The 25,859-nt window shown below is 35.9% G+C and overlaps 1 protein-coding gene across 1 annotated transcript; it reads left to right on the top strand.

Annotated features, from left to right (window-relative positions):
* Positions 1-15,490: 15,490 nt before the first annotated feature.
* On the top strand, positions 15,491-24,953 carry LOC101893370 (uncharacterized transporter slc-17.2). The gene is made up of 5 exons (XM_005184521.4): positions 15,491-16,052; positions 21,952-22,185; positions 22,246-22,822; positions 24,263-24,507; positions 24,569-24,953. The coding sequence occupies exons 1-5, from the start codon at positions 15,744-15,746 to the stop codon at positions 24,737-24,739; spliced, it is 1,536 nt and encodes a 511-aa protein (XP_005184578.2). The 5' UTR covers positions 15,491-15,743; the 3' UTR covers positions 24,740-24,953.
* Positions 24,954-25,859: the final 906 nt, after the last annotated feature.

Genomic DNA, 25,859 nt, shown 5'->3' with positions numbered 1-25,859 from the left:
ACGGTGAATAATGTAGCTAAAATCATCAAAATATCGTATATAAGGAGGTGCCGTTAAATTGGAGCTGTGCGAAGACCTGGACCAGCATAGACAATTTTCTGTCATTGGCTGTAGCATCCATTACGAACTTCAAATACCACATCTAAAACAATTTCGGTGGGTATTGTACCTAAAATCGTCAAAATACCGAATATAGGGAGGTATTGATTTATGGGGCCTATACGAAGACCTGGACCCGCACAGACAGTTTTCTGTCACAGACTGTAGTTCCCATAACGAACCTCAAATACCAATTTTGAAACAATTCCGGTGAATAATGTAGCTAAAATCATCAAAATACTGAATATATGGAGGTACAGTTATACAGGGGCTATACGAAGACGTGGACCTGCACAGACAATTTTCTGTCTTAGGGTGTAGTATCCATTTTGAACTTCAAATACTAAATTTTAAATTACTTCCGGGAAAAAGGTCGCTAAAATCATCAAAATACTGAATATCGGGAGGTACCGTTATATAGGGGCATAGACATAGACTTGCACAGACAATTTTCTATCTTAGGGTGAAGTATCCATTTGGAACTTCAAATACCAAATTTGAAACAATTCCGGTGAATAATGTCGCTAAAATCATCAAAATACCAAATATAGGGAGGTACTTATATGTGGGGGCTATATGAAAACTTGGACCTACATGGCCCATTTACGAACTTAACCTGCCTACTGGAAAAATAAACATGTGTGCAAAATTTTAGCCATCTATCTCAATTCATTCGAAAGATAGCGTGATTACAACTTTGTTGGGTCTGACATGAGTATTTCGAGGAGTTACAAACGGAATGACAAAGTTAATATACCCTCCATAGTATGGTGGAGCGTATAAAAAGGAGCTAGCTTTTATACCCTCCACCATTCGGAAGGAACTTAAAAAAATCAAAAAAAAATTGTCGAAAAATAACGTTCAAATAAAAACATTTATATGTGGCTGTAGTACCGATTCCGAACTTCAAATACGAAATTTGACACAATTTCGGTGAATAATGTTGCGAAAATCCTGGGAATGCCGAACATATCGGAATAGCGTTATATAGGCAATTTTCTTCGAGGGGGGAAAGTAATCAGAGAGAACTCCTTTTGTGGATTTTCAGACTATTCCATTGAAAAATGGAGCTAAAATCATTAAAATACCGAATATCGGGGGGTACCATTGTATGGGGGCTATACGATATCGTGGACCTATACAGAAAATTCCCTTTCAAGGGGTAAAGTATTCGAAGAGAACTTATTGTGTAGAATTTAAAAAAATGCAATTGAAAAATGTGACTAACATCATCAAAATACCAAATCCCGGGAGGTACAGTTATATGGGAGATATACGATATCGTGGACCTAAATAGACAATTCTCTTTCAAGGCATGAAGTACTCAGAAGGAACTCCTCGTGTGAAAATTGTGGCTAAAATCATCAAAATACCGAATATCGGGGGGTACCATTGTATGGGGGCTATACGATATCGTGGACCCATATAGACAATTCTTTCGAAGAAAACTCCTTGTCTAGAATATCAAACAATTCCATTTAAAAATGTGGCTAAAATCGAATATCAGGAGGTACAGTTATATGGAGGATATACGATATCGTATACCAATATAGACAATTCTTTTTTAGGGGTTAAAGAAGTCACGAAGAACTCCTTCTGAAGGATTTCAGACAATTCCATTTGTGTCTTGTACCATCGCTTGTTACCGTGTTACTGGTAGCGTAGCCCGACGTCATGAAAGTGTACGGAAGAAAACAGCAACATCAGCAGAAATTATTCGAAAAGTAAAGAAGAAGAAGAAGTCGAAAAATGCTCGTGAGCTGAACATATCGCAATATTCCATTCGGCAAATATTGAAATATGAGCTCGGGGTAAAGCCATTGAAATTCCAAAAAGTGCAAGAACTTACACCGCAACTGAAAGAAAACAGACTCAAAAGAGCTAAAGAGTTGCTTCGCTAGGGCGAAAGCCGAATTTGGTTTTCTCCGATTAGAAAACATTCATTGTCCAGCATTTTGTAAACAAACAAAATTATCGTGTTTACTTGCCAAAGAGGTCAGCTGAAAATGTGCACCTTCGGTTGGCCACCACAATTCAAGCGCCGGTCATGGTGATGGTGTAGGCCGCCATAACAGCCAATAGTCGCTCTCAGCTCGTATTAATCGACCGTGGCATCAGAATAAGTGCAGAATATTATCGCGAAAATATTCTGGAGGGTGTATAAAGCCTTGGGCACGCAACCATTTTGGCCGCAGACCTTGGACATTTCAACAGGACTCAGCACCATCGCACACAGCACGCGCCACCCAAGAATGATTACAAAATGAGGTTCCTCGCTTCATTTCCAGCACACATGGGCTATCAAAATCTCCGGATACCAATCCGAATCCGAATGTATGGTGGAGGGTATAAAAACATTCGCATATCATTTTTTCTCATACTTCCAGCTCCACCTGGAGGAAGCAAGAAAAATGAAATGTTCCTTCTCAGGTTCTTGTCTTTGCCAACAATTATGACAGTTGCATATAACAGTTTAATAAAGTGATTTTGAGTATACTATGCAGCACTAGATGGAGCTGTCATCTTCACGGCCTGTAGAGGAATACATAAAAAAAATACTGTGGTTTTTATACCCTCCACCATAGTATGGAGGGTATATTAAGTTTGTAACACCGTCTGTCCGTCTGTGGAAATCAATCCAACCTGCGAACGAAATGAAGTACAATGATAAAATCTTACTCAAATGTATATTATGACTGCAGGGCTTTTGGTATTAAAAATGGGCCATGTAGGTCCACGTTTTGGTATAACCCCCATATAACGGTACCTCCCGATATTCGGTATTCTGATGATTTTAGCGACATTATTCACCGAAAATGTTTCAAATTTGGTATTTGAAGTTCGTAATGGATACTACAGCCTAAGATAGAAAATTGTCTGTGCAGATCCACGTCTGCGTATAGCCCCCACATAACTGTACCTCCCGATTTTTACTTTGATGATTTTAACGACATTATTCACCGGAATTTTTTCAAATTTGGTATTTGATGTTCGTAATGGACAGAAAATTGTCTATGCAGGTCCACGTCGACGTATAGCCCCCATATAATGGTACCTCCCGATATTCGGTATTTTGATGATTTTAGCTTCATTATTCACCGGAATTGTTTCAAATTTGGTATTTGAAGTTCGTAATGGATACTACAGCCTAAGATAGAAAATTGTCTATGCAGGTCCATGTCTTCGTATAGTCCCATTATAACGCTACCTCCCGATATTCGGTATTTTGATGATTTTATCTACATTATTCACCGATTTTTTTTAAGTTTCGCATTTGTAATGGCTTATGACAAAATTTACCTATGTAGGTTTATGTCGTCATATAGACCCTAATATAACAGCTATATTCATACAAATATTTGTGGTTTTTAAATAGAAATAAAATAAATTCAAGAATTTAAAAAACGTATTTGTTGTAATGCTTTAGGATATATAATATTTTTTTTCAGGAGCGTCTCTTTTCTATTTCATCCCTTTTCGAGTTCATTTGTTTTTGTTAGGAACTTTAAATGCAGAATTTCAGACAATTTCCATCTTTAAACTTGGATCTATGCAAAATCTTAGCTTCCTACAAAACTTCGATTGGACTCTAGCGTGATTGCAACAGCTAAATCAACACGGTTAAATCAACTTAGAATTTTACTCTGACCAAGAATATAGATGTATGGAATGACAAACTTAATATACACTCTAACTATGTACGATGGAGGATATAAAATCTGAAGGCCATGCTTATAAAGAATTTAAATAATAACTTAACAAAAAATTTACATTTTAGCTTAACCGGGAAATAGCGTAACCATATAAGTTGGTTTTGTCTGTTACAACAAAAACCCCTTCGTCGACCGTGCCTTGTCTATTAATAGAACAGTGTTGGCATGTTTGATCGGGATACTGTAGTATTTTGTTGTTGCAAAATAGTCAGGATTAAAACCATTATTGTGGTTTATATAAAAAAAACGTTTATTTTTTAGTGGAGAAAGATGGCAATGTTTACCAGGGGAAAACGAATATTGTTATTACGGAGTGCATATTGCACTTGTGGAGAAGAAAATCGAATTGTATTAAAAAAATATTTGAGAGCTATATTTATAACTGAACCGATTTTCACCAAATTTCTGGGATCAATTTGCCAATGTGCTAAATTCCACCGTATTCGGACTAATACTTTACATTTTGTGCACAATATAAGGCAAATCGGGCGAAGATATATAAGTGAGGTATATATTTTGACCAATTATCTCCAATTTTAATAGGGTTCTTTCTTGGGCCAAACAAATTATTTGTGCAAAATCGGGCAATGCATGTGACCTGCTAACGGACAGACGGACGATGCAGAATATCGAATAGAACTATGACTCTATCTCGCTTCCTTCTCTATGTTACACAGAAATGCATAAAGACAATACCCTGACCTACCTATATAAAAGGACAACTCTAAATATTTTATTTCCTAATTTTGCAGTCTATCAACATTACATATCAGCAATTATTGAACATTTCGTTATGATTCATGATGAATTGGCAATGCTAATTTATTGCAGCCAGAAATGTATGCCCCCCACTGTAACGGTCTCATTGAATCCATATCACAAATCAATTTCCACAATACAAAATAATAAACAAAATTCGATTATTGAATAACAAGGTCGCCACGCCACATCACATGGGGATTTGTTGTTTTATATTCCATTTGTTGCCTCGCTATGGCTGGTCATTGCATTTTTTTCAAATATCTCCTCTTCTTGCATTTTTTTGTTTTTCATTTATTTTATTGTAATTTTTCTTATCAACGCACACCAATGATGTACCAGTACCGCTGCCACAGTGGGTACTGTAAAATTGTTCGAAATGGTGAGTCGTATGTACTTATTACGTATGCAGCAAACCAACCAACCAACCAGCCAGCTACGGATCAAATGGAATGCCAATCAATTATAGATGTGATTTTTCCTACTTAGTGGCGATTTGGTGTGGCGCACACATACCTGACATGCTAATATTTTCTGATCTATAAATAGCTAATAATAAAACAACAATAACAACAAGAAGTACAAATTGTATTAATTTATATTGTGGAAGAGGTGGGGACGAAACGGACAATAATATCAATAATGGGAAAAGACTTTATTGTACAGATTGATTGGTTGGATATGTCATCCACAAGGAGGCAGTTTAAATTAAAATCTTAACAACACAGCAAAAACTTTAAAACTATATTAGCTGATAGCCCAATAAAAAATACTGTAAGGAAACTACTTTCCACATTACGAGTAGATTGCAAATAATGGGTTATTCCTTAAAAATATTTTAAAAATCAAGAAAATGGCTTATTTGCATGTTATAAGGATTGTTTATTATTATTCAAAATCGCGACCCTTTCTGGGGAAGTTACCATAAGAAGTGGTGAACAATATCCCACCTTCCTTCCCGATCTTGTGTTTGCAAACGTATGTGGATGTGGGTAGTTTGAAAAGTTTGGGGAAATGCACCTGAAAGGGTCTACCCAGTCCCCTCATTCCATCCATCTCGGCATTCGATTTAAGTTTGATAAAAAATATTACAAGTTTGAAGCAAATTGGACACTTATTTCGAGATTAAGTTTAAATGCCCTGAAACGGATTTTGTTCAAGGAGACCTAACTTCTTTATAGCATGAAGGAATAATATTTGTGATGTCCTAAACTTGGGTCTGATTGGATTCCACCAAGAGTTATCGTGCGCACCAGCCAGACATACATTTTGACTGCAACAAATAATTTATGCCCTCTGCAGCCATAAGACTTAAGTATTTAAATTGTGGAAATTGGAAAACGAGCAGATACTTAAAGATTCTGGAACTGAGCAAATTCTCGGTATTGAAAAAAAAAACAAATTCCTAAAGCATCAAAAGACAGATGTATACCCTCAGCCAAGGTTCGTTTATTTAAATATATTTTGACTTGCGTTATGATTATTCAAACTCTTGTCCCTTTACTGGGTTGAGGGTTCCAAACAGGTGAGCCAATATTATACATTTCGTATCTGACCTAAGCTTGATTTAAAAATTGCTACATTCCGAATCCTTTACTTTATATAAGATTTGTGATAATTCTTGGAAAATGTTGAAATGTGATATACCGTTAATAATTAATCTTTTGGTGGGTGAGGTGCGAGAAGGCATGTGCCGATATATTCCATATTCACATCAGATCTTTGGTTTAGAGAAATATTTTGATATACCATGTTTGAATGGCTGACTTGCTTCACAAATTATGAGAGATCTGAACATTGAAAATTTGGCCTATGTAGGTGAGGTACCAAGAGGGGTTGGTTGGTATCTATCATGTTTACACAAGATCTTGTGCTGGAACATATCTTGGAATGTGTGATGCAATTTATCAGAGATCAAAGTATTGAATGTTTGGCCTTAGTGGATTAGATATCAGAAGGGAAGGGTTGATATCTATCATGTTTACATCAGGACGTACCAGAAGGAGTGGTCCGATATATTATATCTTCACACCTCATCTTGTGGTTATAGGAATATTGGGACGTGCCTAGATTGAAAGGAATCGGATACTTATTTCGCATTTTATGAGCTTCATGGTTATTAAAAATGTTGACCCTAGGTACCTGAATTAGTGACCCTTTGTGATTTTGTCAATTTTGGCACCTCACCCAGTACAGATACCAATATTAGGATTTGCAAAATTTGAACAATCGGATGATCCTGACTTGTTGCATGAGGTAAATTATTTTCTGTGAAAATTTGTACATTTTCTAGTGGAGGTACCAGACGGACACCCTTAGATCGACTCCAAATATCCTAAAACGGATTTGGTCCGAAAAGACCTAGGGTCTAAAATCGTTATTTCGATTAGGCACGTTTTGACCGTATCAAATGATGTATACACTCTGTAGCCATATGGCTGAGGGTATAAAGATTGAAGTGCTTGTAATTTTAAGCAGCCGAAAAGCAATACCATACACCATTAATGTGTCTATTGACCTGAAACTAGAGTGAACGAATCCTTTAAGATGTATTCCAGCAAAACTACTTAATACAAATAAAAAGCTTTAATACAACGAACAAATCTGACAATCTCGCTAAAAAATGAAATACGTTAAAAATTCTTTACAAATCTTAAAAATACCGAATGTAACCGTTATATTAGAGTCTATACAACAACGTGGACCTGCATAGGAAACTTTTGTCATAAGCCATAACCATATTCAAATGGGGGTGTGGTAGTATACCATTATATGGGGGCTATACGTTATCGTGGACCGATATAGCCCATTTTCGAACTTGACCTGCCTGCAGATAAAAGAGAGATCTGTGCAAAATTTTAGCTTCCTATCTTAATTCATTTTGACTGTAGCGTGATAGACGTACAATTGGACGGACGGACAGACAGACGGACGGGGCTAAATCGTCTTAGAATTTTAGGCTGATCAAGAATATATATACTTTGTTGGGTCTAAAATTATTATTTCGGTGAGTTTCAAACAGAATGACGAACCTAGTATACCCACCATACTATGTACAATGGAGGGTATAAAAGTAAAAATAATAAATAAATAAAATAATAAAATCATTTTAAATTTACATTGAACAAACAAATTATTTATTCTCCTCTCGTATTTCTAACACAGCTAGCAGTTTTATTCCCCCACTATTTGTTAGTAGCACATGTCCGATTGTACCCACAGTAGATCTTCAAACAAACTGTCGTTAGTTCACCTGTTGGAATTCCAATAATGTAAATAATTTTCAAACGCTAAATTAGGTATTGCATTTCATCCTTCTATTTTAATACTAAAATAACAAATGTCTGAAATTATAATAGGCACATGTAGCTATACCCAAGAAATGCACAGAATATACAGATTTAAAAATAACATTTCTGGCGCATTCCTGTATTTTACTGTTTTCTATGGCATATCATCGACGTTGATACGAGGGTCTAACCATAAATTTTAAATATGTAAATCTATTCTTTTACGATACCTCTTTGGGGCCTACACTTTATAATATGTCGTTACAGGAACATGCAACATGGCAAAGCCCATTTTTATCGGTATTGCTACAGAACTAACACATATTTCTTTTTTTCAGATATAAGATTTTCCGGCGTCGATTAAATATGTGCTCTCAAAGAATTTTCCTGAACCAACGGTAAGCCATATTTTTTAAAACAATACCTTTTCGAACTAACCTCGACTACACTCAATCAACTCCTTGAAACTAATCATTGACACATACTAAATAATAAACAAATTCAAGTTTCCAATGAAAAAAAAAACACATCATGCAATTTTGTAATTGTAACAAAATTGAGCGATAACACCCTCCAATTAGGGTTTTTAATATTTCTTGTTTTTGTTCACAGAAATGTTCGAAAAAGGCAAGAAAAGGCATGTAAATGTACTGTTTTCCAATAAATCGTGACAAAAACTAAATTATTTTTTCTGAATAATAACAAATGTGTCTACACATGTACATATGTCGAACGAAATAGTTCGGTCAGCCGTTCGGTATGTCGGTACGTAAGCATTGACACATGAACGTAAGATTTAGTTTCGTTCTTTTGTTTGTTATTGATGCGGGTGGGTAGAGAGTGTTGTTGACGTCGGGGGTGATCCGCTGCGTCTGCTGCTGCAGTTAATAAGTTGCTTGTTTTTACACAGCGATTCAATGTGTGGCGGCGGGATTTTTTATACAAATTTAAAGGGTTATTACATTTGAATTAAGTAAAAAAAGCTGTAAGTTCGGCCGGGCCGAACTTTGAATAACCTCCACACTTTGGAACGAATTTGGCAATTTAAAAAAAATAAAATCGGTTAAAAATTCTGTTATAATCATAAAAATACCGACAGGTCCACGTCGTCGTATAGACCCTAATATACGGCTAGGGTCTATACGACGACTTGGACCTGCATAGGCAACTTTTGTCATAAGCTATTACAATATTCAAATGCGAAACTTGAAATAAATGATGTTTATAAGGTAGCTAAAACTCATCAAAGGTTGTACTGGGGGAGTTTATCGTTATATGGGGGCTATACGAAGACGTAGACCTGCACAGACAATTTCCTGTCTTAGGCCGTAGTATCTATTACGAACTTCAAAAGCCAAATTTTTAAACAATTCCGTTAAATAATGTCGCTAAAATCATCAAAATGTCGAATATCGGGAGGTACCGTTATATAGGGGCTATACGAAGACATGGACCTACATGGCCCATGTTCAATACCAAAAGTCCTGCAGATATTATACACATTTGAGTAAATTTTTATCAACTTATTTCATTTCGTTCGGAAGCTAGAGTGATTTCCACAGACGGATAGACGGACGGACATCGCTAAATCGACATAGAATTTTATGCTGATTCTTGATACTTTGTGAGGTTTAAAATGTATGTTTTGAGGTGTTACAAACGGAATGACAAACTTAATATACCCTCCATACTATGGTGGAGGGTATAAAAACTCTGGGAAATTGGACTTTTATATTTCGAAGAAACGTAGGTTTTCCATCATTACCCAGAAAAAAAATTGTAGGAATATTTGCCATTTTCAGTATTATTGGTTATAAACCACATATCCTCTGCATTACCAGTATCCTAAACATTTTTTCAACTACATACCTTATACAATACCGATAAGCAAAAGAATAATGAGTTATTCCTATAAAAAAATTCAAACCCAAATAACTCACATCATACCAACTTCTTCGATTTCTGATCTTGATATGTCTGTCTGTCCGTCTGTGGAAATCATTCTAGCTTCTGGACGAATTAAGGTGTGTGTTTAGTCTTAATGTTGCCAAAATGTAGTTAATTATCGAACTCATTACTGGGTAATGAGACATTTTGCTGCGTAAAAGATCTGTGATACAGAGGAGTACAATGGAAGGACTTATATCCATAGAAGACCTGCAGAATAGATTGAGAAACGTTTTTGTGCGTTGCTATAGCCCGAACATCTTTTCTAGATCTTCCATAGACAAACAACCTACTATGTCTCTTATCTAAAAAACCTTCCATAGATAGAAGATCTTCTATCTCTTTAGTTGAAAGACCTTCTACAGATAAATGACATTCTATAGAAGGTAATGACATATATAGAAGTGCGTACATACAGAGTGTGATGAAAAAATTGCAACCAACTTCAGACTGCTGTCATTTCTAAGCCACTCGTCCGACAGCTGTTAAAATTATTCCAGTGACAGCTCATTATATTGTTTACAAGCGTACAAAAGCATTTTGGTGAGAATTTTCCAGAAAAAAAAAATTGTTTATATTTGACTGGAAAACCACAAGTGGCTATCGTTAGAGCACTCCAGCATATAAATGTGAATAAATCATTTGTGTCTCGTACCATCGCTCGTTACCGTGATACTGGTAGCGTAGCTCGACGTCAAGGAAGGGGACGGATGAAAACAGCAACATCAACAGAAATGGTTCGAAAAGTAAAGAAGCGACTTCATCGAAACCCGCGTCGCAATGGCCGAAAAATGGCTCGTGAGCTGAACATATCGCAATATTCCATTCGCAAATATTCAAAAATGAGCTTGGGGTAAAGCCATTAAAATTTCAAAAAGTTCAAGAACTTACACCGCAACAAAAAGAAAACAGACTTGGAAATGATCGTGTTTACTTGCCAAATAGGTCAGCTGAATAGGTGCACCCTCGGTTGGCAACCAGAACTCAAGCGCCGACCATGGTGATTGTGTGGGCCGCCATAACAGCGGATGGTCGCTCTCCGCTCGTATTAATCGACCGTGGCATCAGAATAAACGCCAAATATTATCGCGAAATTATTCTGGAGGGTGTATTAAAGCCTTGGGCAAACATTTTGGCCGCAGACCTTGGGCATTCCAACAGGACTCAGCACCATCGCACTCAGCACGCGCCTCCCAAGAATGGTTACAAAATGAGGTTCCTCGCTTCATTTCCAGCGCACAATGGCCACCCGAATCTCCGGATACCAATCCGTTGGCACTAAAAAATACTAAAGTGCCGATCACCTCAAGCAAGCGCTTCGCCGGGAATGGGCTAAAATAACTCAGAGCAACATTCGGTCAGCGTGTAACGGTTGGTCGGTTGGTGAAGGCCATAATTCGTGCCAAAGCTGACCAATTCAAACAAATTTAAACTTATTCTAAAATTTGATGCTATTTCCGACATTTTTTGCTTCCATTCAATAAAAATTAAAAAAAAAAACAATGTAAAAATTATGGCGTTTGACTTTGTTGCAGGTTTTTTTATCTCACCCGTAGTATCAGTACTTTTCGTTCAATAGTATACATTTCCAAAACCATCTACCAAATTTCAGATTTCAAGCACTTTGTGTTCACCCATTGTCAAATTGCTCCAAATATAGTACTATTTAGTACATTTTGTTCACTTATAGTATTTTTTAGCTCCATTTGTTCCTATAATAGCAAATGGTACCATTTTAAAAGATTAGTACCATTTTAAACGTTTCGTAAACTTAAAGTTTGATTTTCCAAAAAATATTTGGTACGTCTATCCTACTCCAAATTTAAGCACATTCCGTTTTTCCAATACAAAGTATTGAGTTTGTAGTACTTTTCGTACCCTTTAAGTACAAATTTCCAAAAACCCAGTCTTATCACTTGCCCGCGCACCAAGACTGTCCCTCGTGCAAAATTTCAAGGTCCATAGCTCCAGCCGCTTCGTCAGGGCCTGTCAGCCAGTTATTTCACTACTCTTTTTATGTATAACAGATATATAAACCAGTAAAGAAAGTCCTAAATTCGGGCGGGGCCGATTTTATGATACCCTACACCACTTTGCTAATTTAGTTGACCTCCACATAACAATTAAAAGTTTTTATGGAAGATTTCAATCATACACGCTATGATTATAATTATAATTTAAAGTTCAAAGGACTAAATATGCCGAAGCATTTGTATCTTTTAAATTCGGACTTGTATTGTCCATTTGGTACAAAATTAATTTGAAATCGGATAAAGATATATATGGGAGCTATATCCAAATCTGAACCGATCTCGATAAAATTTGGCAAAGATATTTCTGAGCTGTATTAGATATATTTCCCTGAATATCGTTGTTACGGAGTGCATATTACGGCTGTGGGTAACAAATATAACAAATCGGATGAACAGTATATATGGGAGCTATAGCTATATCTGAACCGATCTTCACCAAATTTGACATACTAGCTTCTAGACTTAATACGGTTGCATGTGCCAAATTTCATCCCATTTTGGCAAATATTAGACGTTTGGTGCTCAATCAAATGTAAATCGGACGAAGTTATATATGGGAGCTATATCCAAATCTGAACCGATCTCGATAAAATTTAGCAAATGTATTTCTGAACTGTATTTGATATATTTCCCCAAATGTTGTTCTTGCAGAGTGCATATTACGGCTGCGGTGGACAAACATAACAAATCGGATGAACAATATATATGGGAGCTATGGCTATATCTTAACCGATTTCGAAATTGGCATACTTATTTTCAGGTCCAATCTGATCGTACGTGCAAAATTCTATACTATTCGAACTGATATCACACGTTTGGTGCACAATAAAAGGCAAATCGGACGAAGATATATATGGAAGCTATATCTAAATTGTGACCGATTATTTCCAATTTCAATAAGGTTCGTCCTTGGGCCAAACAAATGATCTGTGCAAAATTTCATCTGGATAGGGCAATAAATGCGAACTGTACTTTGTTTACAAAAATACATGGACAGACGGACGGACGGACATGCATAAATCGACTCAGAATGTGATTCTATGCAGATCATCAAAAGGAACTATGGGTCTATCTCGTTTCCTTCTACCTGTTACAAACAAATGCACAAAGACATAATACCCTGACCACCTTGTGGTATAGGGTATAAAAATGTAAAAATTATGGCGTTTGACTTTGTTGCAGACTTTTTTTATCTCACCCGTAGTATCATTCTGTACTTTTCGTTCAATAGTATACATTTCCGAAACCACCTACCAAATTTCAGATTTCAAGCACTATGTGTTCACCCACTATCAAATTGTTGCAAATATAGTACTATTTAGTACTTTTCGTTCACTTATATTTTCTTTAGCTCCATTTGTTCTTATAATAACAAATGGTGCCATTTTAAAAGATTAGTACCATTTTAAACGTAAACTTAAAGTTTGATTTTCCAAAAAATATTTGGTACGTCTATCCTACTCCAAATTTAAGCACATTCCCTTTGTCCAATACAAAATATTGAATTTGTTGTACTTTTCGTACCCTTTTAGTAGGAATTTACAAACACCCAGCCTTATCACTCGCCCGCGCACCAAGACTGTGCCTCGTGCAAAATTTCAAGATCCCAGCTCCAGCCGCTTCGTCAGGGCCTGTCAGCCAGTTATTTCACTACTTTTTTATGTATAACTGATATATAAACAAAGACCTAAAATGGTAAAGACTGGACAAAATGCATAATGGAAAAATAGTTAATGTGAAAAATATATAGAGGCGCTGCTCACAACAGTGACATGTTAGCATAAAAATTATATTTACAGAGCAATTTTAAGAATAAAATTTTCTGTAAACCAAAAATTTGAACTAAAAATTGCATTTCACTGACGTTTGAATATTGCATTTGCCGTTAAAACAACTTAACATTGGTGATTATGTTGTTATGATATCGTAACAACAGAGGTATTTACACCTGGTGACAATATTTTGACTCTGTCTTGTCCCATCTTTATACTTCTATGGCTTTGATATAAACCAGTAAAGAAAGTCCTAAAGTCGGGCGGGGCCGATTTTATGATACCCTACACCATTTTTCTAATTTAGTTGACCTCCACATAACAATTAAGTTTTTATGGAAGATTTCAATCATACACGCTATAATTATAATTATAATTAAAAATTCAAAGGACTAAATATGCCAAAGCATTTGTATCTTTTAAATTTGGACTTGTATTGTCCATTTGGTGCAAAATTAATTTGAAATCAGATAAAGATATATATGGGAACTATATCCAAATCTGAACCGATCTCGATAAAATATGGCAAAGATATTTTTGAGCTGTATTTGATATATTTCCCCGAATATCGTTGTTACGGAGTGCATATTACGGCTGTAGGTAACAAATACAACAAATCGGATGAACAATATATATGGGAGCTATAGCTATATCTGAACCGATCTTTACCAAATTTGGCATACTACCTTCTAGACTAAATTCGGTCGTATGTGCTAAATTCCACCCCATTTGGGCAAATATTAGACGTTTGGTGCACAATAAAAGGTAAATCGGACGAAGTTATATATGAGAGCTATATCCAAATCTGAACCGATCTCGATAAAATTTAGCAAAGGTATTTCTGAGCTGCATTTGATATATTTCCCCAAATATTGTTGTTACAGAGTGCATATTACGGCTGCGGAGGACAAAAATAACAAATCGGATGAACAATATATATGGGAGCTATAGCTATATCTGAACCGATTTCGATCAAATTTGGCATACTTATTTTCAGGCCTAATTTGGTTGTATGTGCAAAATTTCATACTATTCGGGCTGATATTACACGTTTGGTGCACAATAAAAGGCAAATCGGACGAAGATATATATGGGAGCTATATCTAAATTTTTACCGATTATTCAATAGGGTTCGTCCTTGGGCCAAACAAATGTTGTTTGCAAACTTTCATCTCAATCGGATAATAAATGCGACCTGCATTTTGTTCACAAGAATACATGGACAGACGGACGGACGGACAGACGGACTGACATGCATAAATCAACTCAGAAAGTCAAAAGGAACTATGGGTCTATCTCGTTTCCTTTTGCCTGTTACAAACAAATGCACAAAGACATAATACCCTGACCACCTTGTGGTGTAGGGTATAAACAGAGACTATATAAGACCGAGAAAAGAGCTCTTTTTAAAACAGAGCTTGAGAAGGGCTTCCATCACACATACATAATTATTTATTATTTATTTATAATTATTAAATTCTTACAGAAGATTACATAATTTGTAAACACGACCTAAAGAATCCCTTCTTCGTATAAAAGAGCAACAGGTCTTCAGCATATATTTTTTGAAATCTGATTTTTGCATTTATTATAGACCTGTTGTAATTATCTCTGTTATTTTGTTGATAGTTTGGTTTTAGGTCATTAACAAGATAACCTATGTTTACAATATGCATGACGTTTTCAATTCCGAGCCAATGCTGCACCACTTCTATAACCCTATCTCAAAATTCTAACGGTCAACTGACGTCTCTTAATTGAAAAGAAATATGTGTAATGAGGCGAAGCACACTTTTTGTTCGTTCTCAAATCGGAATTCTGTCAAACACCATCCACCATGTCTCGTCGTTTTGGCGGTTCTAATGCCTACCTCGTTTGCCTATTGACTGCAGTTGCAGTTGTGTTGTCAGTGTCGCGCGGAGCATTTGCGAGATTAAACAACAGCCGCGTAGTGCTGCTGTTCATACTGGCGCGGTTACACTCTTTTTTTTTAAATATTTTTGTTGTTGTTGTTTAGTTTTAGTGGTTATGTTCTGTTCTGTTTTTCTTTTACACACAAAAAAATCGATTAATTTAATTCTTGTGATTCGATTGTAAATGCATTTTGTTGATATCCATGTTAAGTGTTAAATGGCCAAAACAGAGGTTAATGCTACCACGAATTTCGATGGTATTGCCGAAAATACGGCGGCATCGGCGAATGAAACGTCCACACCCCCATTATGGGGTTCGGCACGTCTTTGTTATACCATTTGTGCCTTTTTGGCCATGGTCATCCAGTTGTGTCTTCGCAACACCTTGAATTTTGTGATACTTTGTATGGTGAAACATCAGCCGGTTAGCTATGATAATACCACAGCTGATGCAGCAGAAATTGCCGTGGCCGATAGCCATTGCGGTCCCATTGATACGGGTTCGGCTAATAGCACAATACAAAGGGTGAGTTGGTGTGTCTGACGGCTTATTTATAAAATGGAGGACTCAAATATATAAGTAAACAAACTGAAGGACTCTGAAACTAGTTTGAAAAATAATAAATGTGAAAACAAACATTGAAATGTGGAAAAAGTTAAAAAAAATATTCCTATGAATAATTTCTTAAAGTCCATTATTCACCATATCGAATTAGCACACAACGCTCTGAATATTGTGACCGTGACGGGATTAAGTAGAATATTCAGAATTGGCTTATCTGTGTCAAAGCGGTTTAGACTTCAATAGACATTCCGAAAAAAAAAATAAAAAGAAAACATTTCAATATTAATGTGGCAAAAATTCTAAAATAGGAAAGTAATTTTTCAACCAACAAATTGGGATATTGATCTTTAGACATATTTACGTTTCTCTTTTATTTAGAACAATTTACATTAGTAAGTTAAACAAGTAAAAAAGCAGTAAGTTCGGTCGGGCCGAACTTTGAATACCCTCCACCATTCGGAACGAATTAGAAAATTTAAAAAAAAATAATAAAATCCATTAAAAATTCTTTTAAAATCTTTAAAATATCTAATATAGGAAGGTACCGATATATGGGGGGATATACGATATTGTGGACCTATAAAGGCAAATCTATTTCTGCGTGTAAAGTACTCACATGGAACTCCTTGTGTGGATTTTCAGATAATTCCATTGGAAAAAGTGACTAAAATCATCAAAATACCGAATATAGGGGAGTACCGTTATATGGGGGATATACGATATTGTGGACCTATATAGACAATTCCGTTTCAGGGGTAAAGTGCTCACAAAGAACTCCGTGTGTGGATTTTCAGACAATACGATTGGTAAATGTGGCTAACATCATCAAAATAACGAATATTGCGGGGTGCCGTTATATGGGAGCTATACGTTATCGTTAACCTATATAGAGAATTCTCTGTCGGGGGGTAAAGTGCTCACAAAGAACCCCTTGTGACCATTCCATTGAAAAATGTGGATAAAATCATCAAAATACCAAATATCGGGGGTACCGTTATATGGGGGCTATACGATTTTGTGGACCTATATAGATAATTCTCTGCCGAGGTATAAAGTACCCACAAGGAACTCCTTGTGTGGATTTTTAGACAATTCCGTTTTTAGACAATTCTTGTGTGGATTTTAAGACAATTCCATTGAAAAATGTGGCTAACATCATCAAAATACCGAATATCGGGGGGTACAGTTATATGGGGGATATACGATATCATGGACCTACATAAACAATTCTTTTTGAGGGGGTAAAATGCTCACAAGGGACTCCTTTTGTGGAATTTCAGACAATTCCATTGAAAAATGTGGCTAAAATCATCAAAATGCCGAATACCGGGGGGTACCGTTATATGGGGGCTATACGATATTGTGGACCGATATAGCCCATCTTCGAACTTGACCTGCCTGCAGGCAAAAGAGAGATCTGTGCAAAATTTTAGCTTCCTATCTTAATTCGTTTAGACTGTAGCGTGATTACAACAGACGGACAGACAGACAGACAGACGGACATGGCTAAATCGTCTTAGAATTTTACGCTGATCAAGAATATATATACTTTGTTGGGTCTAAAATGATTATTTCGATGAGTTACAAACGGAATGACGAACTTAATATACCCTCCATACTTTTTTGGTGGAGGGTATAAAAAATCCTTTAATACATGTGAATAAAAACATCAAGAATCAAATATTGTTGTATAAATGCTATTTGAAAACTTAAAAATTTCAAACAAATCTACTAAATAATTTTAATAATATTTAATAATAATTTCGAGAAAAGATCAACGTAAATGTGTATAAAGGTCAACATCACACTATTCCATGTTTGTCCACTGTAAAGCGTTGCTATTTTAGAGTTTTTGCCACCCTAATATTGAGGTTTTTTGTTATATTTTCTCGGAATTTATAATCCCCATATAACAGGATCTCTCAAAACTTTTAGCCAAATTTCAAACACTTCAATTTAAAGATTTGACTAAAATCATCAGAATACCAAGTTCTTAGAGGTTCCATTATATGGAGGCTACTAGCTGAACCCGATGCGCTTCGCTACCCTTTTAATACCCTCCACCATTCTATGGAGGGTATAATAACTTTGTCATTTCGTTTGTAACTCCTTGAAATATTCAGAATAGACCCTACAAAGTATATAGACAGGGTGAGATGAAAAAACTGCAACCAACTTCAAACTGCAGTCAGTTCTACGCCATTCGTCCGACAGCTGTTAAAATTATTCCAGTGACAGCTCATTATATTGTTTACAAGCGTACAAAAGCAATTTGGTGAGAATTTTCCAGATAAAAAGTTCTTCGTGGTGGAATTCAAGGGTGACAGTGTGATTTTTTTATATTTGTCTTGAAAACCACAAGTGGCTATCGTTAGAGCACTCCAGCATTTAAATGTGAATAAATCTTTTGTGTCTCGTACCATCGATCGTTATCTTGATACTAGCGTAGCCTGACGTCAGAGAAGTGGACGAAAGAAAACAGCAACATTAGCAGAAATAGTTCGGAAAGTAAAGAAGCGACCGCAGTGAGCTAAACATAAACTTACACCGCAACAGAAAGAATAAGACTCAAAAGAGCTAAAGAGTTGCTTCGCTTGGCCGAAAGTGGTGAACTGCCGAATTTGTTTTTTCCGATGAGAAAACCAAAATTATCGTGTTTCCTTGCCAAAGCGGTCAGCGGAAAATGTGCACCTTCGGTTGACCACCAGAAAATCAAGCGCCAGCCATAGTGATGGTGTGGGCCGCCATAACAGCTCTCCGGTCGCGAAAATATTCTGAAGGGTGTGTTAAAGCCTAGGGCACGCAAACAAACAACAGGACTCAGCGTCAACGCACTCAGCACGCGCCACCAAAGAACGGTTACAAAATGAGGTTCCTCGCTTAATTTCCAGCGCGCAATGGCCACCAAAATTTCCGGATACCAATCCGTTGGACTATTGTATCTGGAGTATTTTGGAAAGCAAGGTTGACACTAAAAAATACCAAAGTGTCGATCACCTCAAGCTAGCGCTTCGCCGGGAATGGGCCAAAATACCGCAGAGCAACATTCGGGCAGTGTGTGACGGTTTGAAGGCCATAATTCGTGCCAAAGGTGACCAACACCAACAAATCTGAAATTATTCTAAAATTTGATGCTATTTCCGACATTTTTGTTTTCATTCAAGAAATTTAAAAAAAAAAACGGTAAAGAAAGTCCTAAAGTCGGGTGGCGCCGACTTTATGATACCCAACACCACTTTGCTAATTTAGTAGAGCTCCACATAACAATTAAAAGTTTTTATGGGAGAATTCAATCATACACGCTATGATTATACAGGGTTGCCCATATTCGACGGACCTTTGGACCCATTCCAATCGACGAGGCTTGTCCGCAGGCAACATTCTTTGCGTCAATTGAATTTTGTACGGGAACAAATGCAAATCAATGCGAATAATCCGTTGTAAAGTGGACCGAGCCATGCCCAACTGCTGAGAACGGCGTTTGTGGGATGTTCTTGGGGACCTCTCAACACTGGCTCGTACGGCAGCGGTATTTTTGGCCAATCGCCTTGGTCGACTTTTATATGGCCTCTTCGGATTAGAAAGAGCCTTACCAGTCGAAAAATTTTCGTATAAGCGCTTAATGGTGTTCTTAGAAGGCGCACTTCTCACATTTTTTAATGTTTTAAAAGCACGCTGAGTTTTCACAATTGACTTCTTCTGTTGAATGTAAATTTCAACTATTTCAGAGCGCTCGCGTGGCGTGTATTGGTTCATGGTAAAAATCTGCTTGGACTGACGCTTCAAACGCGGTATGTCATTAAGCGATGTGACATCTCTGTCAAAAGTTATGGCGTTGCCAGATGGGTCCGTCGAATATGGGCAACCCTGTAATTATAATTTAAAGTTCAAAGGACTAAATATGCCGAAGCATTTGTATCTTTTAAATTCGGACTTGTATTGCCCATTTGGTGCAAAATTAATTTGAAATCAGATAAAGATATATATGGGAGCTATATCCATATCTGAACCGATCTCGATAAAATTTAGCAAAGGTATTTCTGAGCTGCATTTGATATATTTCCCCAAATAATGTTGTCACAGAGTGCATATTACGGCTGCGGAGGACAAAAAAAACAAATCGTATGAACAATATATATGGGAGCTATAGCTATATCTGACTCGATTTCGATTAAATTTGGCATACTTATTTTCAGGCCTAATTTGGTTGTATGTGCAAAATTCCACATTTTCGGGCTGATATTACACGTTTGGTGCACAATAAAACGCAAATCGGACGAAGATATATATGGGAGCTATATCTAAATTTTTAACCGATTATCTCCAATTTCAATAGGGTTCGTTCTTGGTTCAAACAAATGTTGTTTGGAAAATTTCGTCTCAATCGGATAATAAAACAAATATCTCCGTATGATTTCCCAAACTTAATAGATTTTGGCACATATGTCGAATTTTCTGAAAATCGGTGAAGATATTGCAATGTTTTATTCGATTTATAATCTAATGACATGACTTTGGTTACATTCTAGAAATACTAATTTGATATAAATGATGCACCAATCCTATTATGTGTATCCAATTATTTTGAATTTTTGGTCATACGGACCAAATCAGTACAGATATAGCTCCAAGAAATTTATTGAAAATCAATAAAGGTCAAGATATAACTTCCATATATTAGTTCCATCTAATTTCAAATTTAAACGGACCTAAATCCGCAGTACGGTATCAATAATTTTTATTGATGGTGTGATCACTCTCTATTTATTTTTATGAACTCAAACCACAGAACTATTTTTATGATATATGTTAACAGATTTTACTTTCTCTCGCGCTCTTTTTTTGTTTTCTTATTAGAAATCATTAAAATATTTATACTCGTATGTTAATATAATATCGTGTGTTGTGGTTGCTATTAACCAAGATAATGTACTCGCTTCCGTTGTTTTGCGGTTTTTTACAATCTACCATACATGATATAGAAGGTATATTAAGTTCGTCATTTCGTTTGTAACTCGTTGAAATCATAATTTTAGACCCAGCAAAGTATATATTCTTGATCAGCGTAAAATTCTAAGACGAATCAGCCCTTTCCGTCGAAGCTAAAATTTTGCACAGATCTGCCTTTTGTCTGCAGGCAGATTTTCTATCTAGTCTTCTATCTCAATTCGTTCGAAATATAGCGTGATTACAACAGGCAGACGGACAGACAGACAGACAGACAGACGGACAGACAGACGGACAGACAGACAGACGGACAGACAGACATGGTTAAATCGACTTAGAAATTTACGCTGATCAAGAATATATATACTTTGTTGGGTCTGACATGAGTATTTCGAGGAGTTACAAACGGAGGGTATAAAAAACACTACCCTTTAACAGTGCACCAAATGCAAATTTTTATATTTCAAACACTATCTGTTCGCCCAATAGCAAGCTTAATACCACTTTTTGGTATTCTTATAGTACACATTCCCAAAAACACCTCTCTGTTTCAAACCCACCCATTATCAGTGACCCCAATACCAATATTTCAAATTTTCAACTCCATCCGTTTACCGAAAACAATTTTTATCAATATTAGTATTTTTAGTACACTACAGTGCAAATTTCCAAAGCTCACCACTACTCAACAACAAAATTTTAAGATTCTACCTTCAGCCGTTTCGTCGGAGCGTTGAAAAATCAGTCAGTCACTAATCACTCTATTCTTTTATATATTTTGATCCGAAACTAATTTCTTTCACACGGACATAGGTTATACAGGTGTCGGCTATCCGACTGATACGTTCCAACTTCTTATTTCATACCTTGATACCTTTCTCAATGAAATATCTGTCATTTTCTTTTCTTTTAGACAGGTGATCTAATATGGACACGAAATCAAGAATTCGCTGTACTGGGTACCTTTTACTATGGCTACTTAGTGACACTGCCGATTGCTGGTCGTCTGGCCGATAGATTTGGTGGTAAACTGCTCTTCGTGCACTCCATTACGATTCAGGCCATGGTTTTTATGTTGATACCATTTTTTGCACGGCAAAGTTATACGGGAGCAGTTATAGTACGGATATTACAAGGATTGGTGGCGGTAAGGAAAAAAATACGAAATTAAAATTAGAACAATAATCGGAATCCCTTCATTCTCTAGGGTTGTGGCAATCCAGCTTTGTATCAACTTTTCTCAACGTGGGCTCATCCCACCGAACGTACAGCATTCCTATCGTTTGCCTACGGTGGTTATTCTGTGGGTGCACTTCTGGTATTTCCCATATCTAGTTTCCTATGCAAATTGGGTTGGGAAACAGCATTCTATGTGGTAGGTGGTGTGTCTCTTCTATTTGGCATCTCCTGTCATTGGTTGGTGTACAGCAAATTGGAAGATCATCCCCGCCTATCGAAGGAGGAATATGAGTATTTAAAAAGTAGCCAAGTAAAGGCCGCCAATGCGGATGTACCCTGGAAAGATATTTTTACATCCGTTGCCGTATATGCATTCATATTTACGCACATTTTCCATACCTATGGCATTATGGTATTTACGCTGTTGATACCGAGATTTTTCAAGGAAGCCATGAGGCTGCCGCTGGCACAAGTTGGAATTCTATCATCGGCGCCATTTTTCGGTGCCTTCATATCGAAGGGTCTCACCATTGTCTCGTGCAGTATTATCGAGAAACGTGAAAATCTTAATTTAACACGATTTCGTCGAATCGTTTATGTTGTATGTAAGTATGATTATTTTGTATTAAATGCAATTTATAAACTATCAGTCGTCAAAAAAGTCCTAGAAATTTCTCATAAATGAATCCAAAAGATTTTGCCAAAAATTCTTGAAAAACAATAGATACACGTTTATAGGCATCCTGGCAGTCTGCCCGGAAGGCCTTGAAAATTTTCATTAAAAAATCTAACATTTTTAGACTTGGAAGTCCTTGGACTCACTGTCATTAGCATTGGACTCACTGTCATTAGCCAGGAAGTCCTTAAAAAATGCTCATAAAAGCCCTTGTCTAAAGATATCACAATTTATGGACAGAATGTACTTAAACATTTGAGTTGGTTCTTGAATAACATTGGACTCACTGTAATTTGCCAGGAAGTCATTAAAAATGCTCATAAAGCCATTGATTTTTTACCACGACGTGCTTAATGATATCACAATTTATGGACAGGATGAGCTTAAACATTTTTTAAAAATGTCCACAAATAATTTCAAGAAAATCCAAAAATTTTGGTCAGTTGCTAATGGAAAATTCAGAAAATAGAAAATCCACTTCTACTTTCAATTTTTGAATATAAAGTGATATAAAGTTATGATATGCCAATTTCGGACTATATCGACTTTTTTTCTGCTTTATATGAGAAAGATAATTTTATGAACTTTCTGGGAAGGGATATGAATGAGGGGTCCTTTCTCAAACTTGATATATTTTTAATAATATTACATTGCGTCAAGTTCCTATTTAATTGGAATTGTTTCAAATTTGGTATTTGAGATTCGTAATGGATACTACAGCCTATGACAGAAAATTGTCTGTGCAGTTCCACGTCTTCGTATAGCCCCCATATAACGGTACCTACCAAAATTCGGTATTTGTATGATTTTAGCGTCATTATTCACCGGAATTGTTTTAAATTACGTATTTAGAGTTCGTAATAGATACTACAGCCTATGCCAGAAAATTGTCTGTGCCGGTCCACGTCTTCGTATAGCCCCCATATAACGGTACCCTCGATATTCGGTATTTTGATGATTTTAGCGACATTATTTAGTGGAAGTATTTCAAATTTTGTATTTGAAGTTAGTAGTGGATACTACTGCCTATGCCAGAAAATTGTCTATGCAGGTCCACGTTTTATAACCCCCATGGCACCTCCCTATATTCGGTATTTTGATGATTTTAGCTACATTAAAAACAATTCAATTCAAGTTCCGCATTCGAATATTGTAATAGCTTATGACAAAATTTGCCTATGCAGGTCCACGTTATAGTATAGACCCTAATATACGGCTACATTCGGTATTTTTAATATTTTAACAGAATTTTTAACGGATTTTTTTTTTCTTTTTGAAAATTGCCAAATTTCTACCAAATGTTGGAGGATATTCAAAGATCGCCCCTGTCAAACGTACAGTTTTTTTACTTGTTTAAATTTCATTTTAGGTAATTTAAGTACCGTCCTTTTTATTGTCGGCATTGTACTGTCCGATTGTCAACAACGTATATTGGTTGTATTATTTACTATGTGTATTGGAATCTCTACGGATATGGCATTTTCCGGTGCCTATTGGCCCAGTTTACTGTTTGTTGCACCAACATATGCCGGCCTAATTTCGGGTATAGCCAACTGCTTGGCAACGGTTAGTGGATTTTTGGCACCACATGGCATATCACTTATAGTGCGTAACGTAAGTGTATTTTTTTAATATATGTACTTTTTGCAATATTTAATTAATTTATTTCTCGCAGGGCACAAAACTCGAATGGAATTCTGTTATGTTTACCCTAATGGCATCATATCTTTTGGGAGCTGCTGTCTATGGCCTATTTGGTAGTTCAAAATTGGCCAATTGGGGCCATTTGGATAAGAATCAAAATAATAATAATCAAGATTTAAACAATCAAACTAGCGAAGCGTAATGCATTTATATTTGGTTAATTAATTTAAGGATTTGTATATAGAAAATTTGATAGTAATTGATTAAGCGTTAATGTTAAATAATATTTTATTGTAAATTGTTGTTTTTTATACTTGTATTATTATCAATCGATTTTAAATGTTAAGTTTTTAAAATCTGTTTTATGGAAATATTTATGTGAAATTGTGTGAAATAAAAAACATTTAAAAAAAAAATCAGTACTTATTACTATGTTCAATGAGACATCAACATCAACAAAATATTAGGGCAATTTCTGAGAGAAATTTTTCTACTCATTAAAATGGAGAAATATCAAACTACAGTCGATGAACTGTAGAATTAAACGAGTATTTAAAAATATTGAAAATCTGTACCGTTTTATGCCCAGGAGCCTCCTTCTTAGCTTCCATTCCATCAAAATACTTAAAAAGCAACGGGTTCGTTGCATCGGGTTTTCGACAGAATAAAAAAATCATATACACCTTTCAGTGAAAGTTAAACAAATCTTATTGAAATTCTACTAACAGTTTCGAAAATATCGCCCTTATATTATTCCACAATTTGCCAAGACAAAACACAATTATTCAATTCCTCCCCGGAAAAATGCCTTTATTCTATTAAGACTAATTCTGGGCTACATGATTTTGAAGTCGTGAAGTCGTATCTTTCAAATATTGATCATGTATTTTGTAATGCTTTTTGAAAGTAGACAAAGAAACATTTGTTTAAAAAAAATGTAAAAGCTACAGAAAACGGAATTCTTTGAAAATTAATAAAAAATATTCTCATGTTAATTGCCTAGGTTTTAAATGTATATGTCTAAAGAAAATTTAGAAAATATTACTTCATTCTAAAATAATTCAATTTCATTTTACTGGGTTATTTCCCATGAACACGGTAGATACCGCTGGAAAGGTGTCAACCTCACAAAATATTTTGGAACAAAAGTTCAAATACAGAATATATGTTTAGGGCTTACCTTTACTTCACCAATATTATTCACCTTGATATAAAAATGTATTGTGATCACTCCCCTTCAGTTTCTACAGGTATCGTTGTGATTTGTTTGTCTCTGTAAACAATAAGAACATGAACGATTTTCTTTACACTTCAATTGGAAT

Source organism: Musca domestica, unplaced genomic scaffold, assembly GCF_030504385.1.
Source record: "Musca domestica strain aabys unplaced genomic scaffold, Musca_domestica.polishedcontigs.V.1.1 49, whole genome shotgun sequence".
Taxonomy (NCBI): Eukaryota; Metazoa; Arthropoda; class Insecta; order Diptera; family Muscidae; genus Musca; species Musca domestica.
The sequence above is the reverse complement of the archived record's forward strand: the minus strand, read 5'-3'. Positions and strand labels throughout refer to the sequence as shown.